Genomic DNA, 5,854 nt, shown 5'->3' on the forward strand with positions numbered 1-5,854 from the left:
AGAGGTTTGATAACCATTAAGAAAATAAAAATTAATGTTTTAACAGAGAATATAGGATTATTCATGTGCAAGATCTGGTTAAAATAAGGAAAAGTTAATATTTTGTCTAAATTTTTTTTTTATAGAGATATATTTTATTTTTGAAAAAAAAAAAAAAATTAAAAGAGAAAAATTTTTTAAAAAGAAAAAATTTCATGAGAATAGTTTTTAATTTTTATGAATAAAATTTTCGTTGTGTGGTATTAATATAATTAAATTTTTCTTTTTATTATTCATGTATTTTTATTATTTTTAAAAGTAGTGAACTTAAATTACTGAAAATTACTTATAAAAAGCAATAATTATTTTGTACTTAAAAATTAATAATTAATGAGAATATATGTTTTTAATAAAAATACATAATTTTTATCCAAGTAAATTCACAATGAAGCGCATTATTGATGTTTACTTGTTATATCATTAAAATTAGATTTAAAATCCCTTTAATTACTAGAGGAAACTCCATATTCTCTTTAATTATTTGTTTTTCATTACTCTAGCAAATTCATTCAATGATAATTTAATAAATTAAAAATGTAATTTATGGAAAGTAAATAAATCAGATAGTAAATGTAGATGATAAAATAGAAGAAAAAAAGTTGGATGCAGAATTATTATCAGCTTACCTACATGACAAAAAAAGGACACAAAGAGGAAAAAAAAAAGTCTTCATTGAGAATTATTAGAGTTAATGATTTGTTAATAAAAGGAATTATTAGTCTTTTTCAGAAAAAAATTAATAGCTGTATGGAAAATAAATAGACATGAAAGTACCAGATAAATGAAAAAAAATAGAATTGAATAGTGTGAAAAAAATATTCAAGTTAATTAAAAATAGAAGAAAAATTGACAGGAAGTTTTTCCGTAGAAAATTTTTATCTTTGAATTATAAAGAGAAAATTTAATATTAACAATAATAAAATTTTCGTGTTTGTAGTATTGTATTATATATTTTGTGTTTTGTTATTTATATTTGCTAATTCGCGAGAAGTGAATTTTAATTGTTAAACGTTAATGATAACATTAAAGTAAAATATATGTAATTTAAAACTATAATTAATAAAGATTTGAATTTTTAATAAAAATAGGGATTTTCATTAAAATAATTAAAGGCCTCTTAAAGACAATAAATGCTCTATAAAGGAGAGCATATACATTTCAATGGTTTATAGAATTAAAAAAAATTTAAATTCATTTAAATGGTAGAATAAATTCTACATGCTCGTTGTTAATCCTTTTTTTCAATACTCTAGCAAAGTAATGAATAGGAAATTAATAAAATATTAACTACATTTATTTTACTTATATTATGATTTTTATTTAACAATTCAAATTTATTACTCTTAAATTAACAAGCATAAATAATTGATAAAATTCAAATTATATTACGTAAGTACTACAAAACACAGAAATTATATTATAGTTAATATAAAATTTTCTTATATTAATTTAAATAAAAATACACCACAATAAGCTTTCATATTCAATAACTTTTTCTTCTATTTTTCGACAACTAAATACCTTTTAAAAAAATAAAAAATTTATTTTTTTGTGTATTTAAATTACAAAAATAAAAAAAACCATTAACTAATTTTTTTCTTTTTTATTTTTACTTAGCAATTTCATGTTGGTTAATAAAATGTATTATTAACCTTTTTGATAATAAATGGTAATAGTTTTGTGGAAAATATATAGTTATACAGGAAAATTCTAGATGCAAAAAAAAAAAAAAAAAAAAAAAAAAAATTATTTGTTAATTTCATTGTTTTCTTTTTCTAATTTTTAAATACAAAAAAAAAATATTTTTACTTTTTTTTTTGAAATGATTAATTTTTCAGTTGAAATATTAATTTATTTATTTCTTATTCCATAACTTTGCTATAGTATTGAGCAAACATATTAATAAAGTGATTTATTAACTAAGTATTCGGTGACTCTGTTAAAATATTGACTTATTAACTAGATGTCCGGTGACTTTGCTAGAGTACTGAAACAATAAATTAATAAAGAGCATGAAGAGTTAGCTCTACGATTTTTATTTATTTATATATATTTTTATATGCTTTGAACGATTAATCCTTAATTATATAATCTACTTTATTCAGCATTCTTTGATTTCAATAGGCATTTATTTATATTAATAAAAATCCTTATTTTTATTAGTAATTTAAATCCTTATTTAATATTGATTATTAATTAAATGTAAATTACTTGTTTCTTTATTATGAGTTATATTCAGAAATTTATATATATTGCTGTTTAATTAACAAACATAAACAATTAGTAAAAATTCAAATTAATTATATTAATTATTAATTGCGCGAAAATTTTATTGTCATATGTATAAAATTTTCTCTCACATATTAAAAATGTAAATGCTATGCAAATTAAGCTCTTTCATATGTAAATATATTTTATCTTTTTAAGATCTCATTTTCATTGGTAACAAATCATACTCCCGATTTTTATTTTACCATTTTTCCTTCTTTCATTAAATATTTTTGAAAAAAATAAATATATTTTTTTTATGTATTTGCAATTTATTAAAAGAAAAATAAAAAAAAAAATTCATTAATTTTTTTTTTTTTTCGTTTGCGTGACCAACTACGTATTCTTCATATAGCTAGTCCTTTTTATTATCATAAAGGTTAATAAAGACTTTTATTAATAAATATTCAAGGAATTTAAATTTTATATGAAATAAATTGTTCATTTTACGTTATCTAACATAATTATATATAAATAATTTATAATCTATAGAAAACATTGGACCAAAATTCTAATAACGAACTTTGTGAAACTTAATTAATTTGATAGTTTAATTAACATTATTACTTAAATAGCGAATTACTAAAACAAAATCCTAATAAAATGTTAAGAAGTATTAAGCAGGACATTGTTAACCTGTCCTATGTACTATTTCATAAAACTGATAATTAGATAATCTTCCTACATGAAAAAATATAATTCAATTTATTTTTCAAATGGATAAGATTCTTTTAAGATACAAGCAAAAAGATAAATGCATACACATTATAGAATTTTTAATTATTTAGATAATAAATAGGTAATAGGTAATGGTTAATAAAAGGCTTTATTAACCTTTTTGGAAATAAAAAGGACTAGTTATAGGAATAATACGTAGTTCGCTATTCGTACGCAAATAAAAAAAAAAAGAAAACAAAAATTATCAATTTTTTTTTTTTTTTTTTATTTTTATTAATAAGAGGACATAAAAAAAAAATACATATATTTTTTTTTAAGAAAAAAAAAAGAATGGACAAAAAAAAAATGGGTTAAAAACATCAATTAAAAAAAGATTTTTTACCACTAAGAATGAGATATTAAAAACAAAAAAGATATTTACTTAAATATATTATTTTATAATTTTTTTTAATAGTTTTTTGATATTAATTTTTTTTGTAAGGGAAAATTTTATATATATAAATTAAAAATTTTCATGTAAATAATATTCATATAATTAATTTTGTATTTTTACTAATTGTTTATGCTTTGTTAATTCATAGCAATATATTTAAATTGCTGGACATAAATAATAACAAAGAAATAAGTTATATACATTTAATTAATAATAATATTCAATAAGAATATAAATTATTAGTAAAAACAAAGATTTTTATTGAAGTAAATAAATGGCTATTGAAAATATAGAATACTGAAGGAAGTAGATCAAATATATAAGAATCATTCGTTCAAAGTATTTAAATATATATATAAATACGTCAAAATCGTAGAGGCAACTCTACATGCTCTTTATTAATTTGTTTTTTTAGTACTCTGGCAAAGTCACCAAACACCCAGTTAATAAATCAGCATGCTAATATGCTGCGAAAAGGTGAACACATAAATTTGTACACTTAAAAAATTACTCTCTCTAAAAGTATATATAAGAAAAAAAAATATAGATATATTTTATTATTTTTTTTTTTGTTGTAACACTAACTTGGAAAAAAAAAATAATTTATTTTCTTTTCACAATAATTTTTTTTTTATTATTTTTTTTTAAAAATAATTTACTATTTTAAAAGAAAATTTTTTTTTTTTAATGGAGATGATCTATAATATATTTTTTTGGAAGATTAAAAATGAAATATAAAAAGCTGATACGCATGGCATATTGTGTAAATTAATAACATTAGTAATTAAATAACTCAGTTATTACTTTATATTAATTAATAAAAGTGAATAATTTGTATTATACTTTAATTAAAAAAAAAGAAAATGAGTAAAATTTTCTCTATGTGTTCTTTATTATTTTGTTTTTTTAATATTACTAAAGTCATTGAACGAGTAATTAATATATCAAGTAATATATAGAAAAATTAATAAAAAAAATGTAGAACATTCTCTATTAATTTAATGAATTTAAATATAATTTCAATACTATAAACCTGTAAAATGTAAATTATGTAGCTTATTGAGAATTTATTTACTTTAATAAAAATCTTACGTTTTTATTAATAACAGAAATTTACATTAAACATTAATTTTTAAGTATAAAATATTCAAATATAATTTTTAATGAATAATTTTCATTTATGCAAGTTCATTTTTCTTAAAAAGAGAAAAAAAATATTAAATTATATTAATATCACTAACAGCGAAAATTTTACACTCAAAAATATATTCTCATTAAAATATTTCTTCCTAAAAATTTTTTCTCTTTTAATAATTTAATTTTTTTTTTTTAAAGAAAATAAAATATAATTCTATAAAAAAATGTAAAGCAAAATATTGATTTTTTTTAACTAGCACTTGTGCATGACTTATTAAGCATTTTCTTTTCATATATTAATTTTTATTTTAATAAAGGTTAACAAAGTCTTTTTTTATACAATTTTCTAGTTTTTAATATTTTATTTCATGTTTTCATTTTATTTTTTTCTTGTTTTTTATATTGTCATAAAAATTTTTTATAATACAAATGAAGATTATTCTAAATTCTATCAATTAATTTTTTTTCTTTTTCCATTTATAATACGATACTAATCAGTCAGTGATAGTGTTCTATAGCCTTATCTACTGAAATATTATTTCGATAAGCATTCAATATTTTATCACTACATTTATATCTCATTTCATTTTCTTCATTTAATAAAACATTATCTGCAATGTTTGTTTTAATATTAGCGTTATAACATTTAATAAACATGTCAATTAAATAAACCAAATTTTCTTGTGTCATCTCTACTTCACCAGATGGATAATGTTCTACAAGTTTTTTAATATAAGATGAATTTTTTTCTGATATATCACCCTCTGCTAACATTCTTTCGTGTTTTAGCCCAATTTTTGTTTGTAATATATCTCTATTAATCATGGACTTACTGGAATCATCCTATGAGATTAAAAAAAATTGTTTAAAATTTTTTTTCAATTGTTATAGTAATACATTAAGTAAAATTTTTAAAATGATTAGAAACAAAATATATTTATATGTGTTTTTTTTATATTAAGTTTATCTTACGTTGTATAAAAAAGGAAATATCCAAATTAAAAGAATAAATGTAAAAATTTTTAAATATAAAATAAATGTTTTCATTTTAATACTAGTATAGGTTAATATTAAAGTTAGAGATATTAATCCAGTTAAAAAATTGCTTCTATCTTTACTAATGATAAGTTAGAGATATGTAATATTGCTTTAGGTATTATTGTGACCTTTGTAAAATTTATAAATTAAAAAATTATTTGTTTATATGAAATGTAATTCTTAATTTATTATAATTGTACATAATATTACATTTACTTTAAGTAAGATTAATACTATTAATTTTTCAAAAAAATAAAATAA

At 18.2% G+C, this 5,854-nt stretch overlaps 1 protein-coding gene across 1 annotated transcript, besides 2 other annotated features; it reads right to left on the reverse strand.

Annotated features, from left to right (window-relative positions):
• Positions 1-1,985: 1,985 nt before the first annotated feature.
• Positions 1,986-2,400: a repeat region.
• Positions 2,401-3,293: 893 nt separating this feature from the next.
• Positions 3,294-3,872: a repeat region.
• A 1,181-nt stretch (positions 3,873-5,053) lies between these two features.
• Positions 5,054-5,602, reverse strand: PGAL8A_00412900 (fam-g protein; the record flags this gene model as incomplete). The annotated part of the gene is made up of 2 exons (XM_028672839.1): positions 5,054-5,398; positions 5,528-5,602. 2 exons carry the CDS (start codon positions 5,600-5,602, stop codon positions 5,054-5,056), a joined length of 420 nt encoding a protein of 139 aa, XP_028529352.1.
• Between the last annotated feature and the right edge of the window lie 252 nt (positions 5,603-5,854).

This window comes from Plasmodium gallinaceum, assembly GCF_900005855.1.
Source record: "Plasmodium gallinaceum strain 8A genome assembly, contig: PGAL8A_v1_114, whole genome shotgun sequence".
Lineage (NCBI taxonomy): Eukaryota > Apicomplexa > Aconoidasida > Haemosporida > Plasmodiidae > Plasmodium > Plasmodium gallinaceum.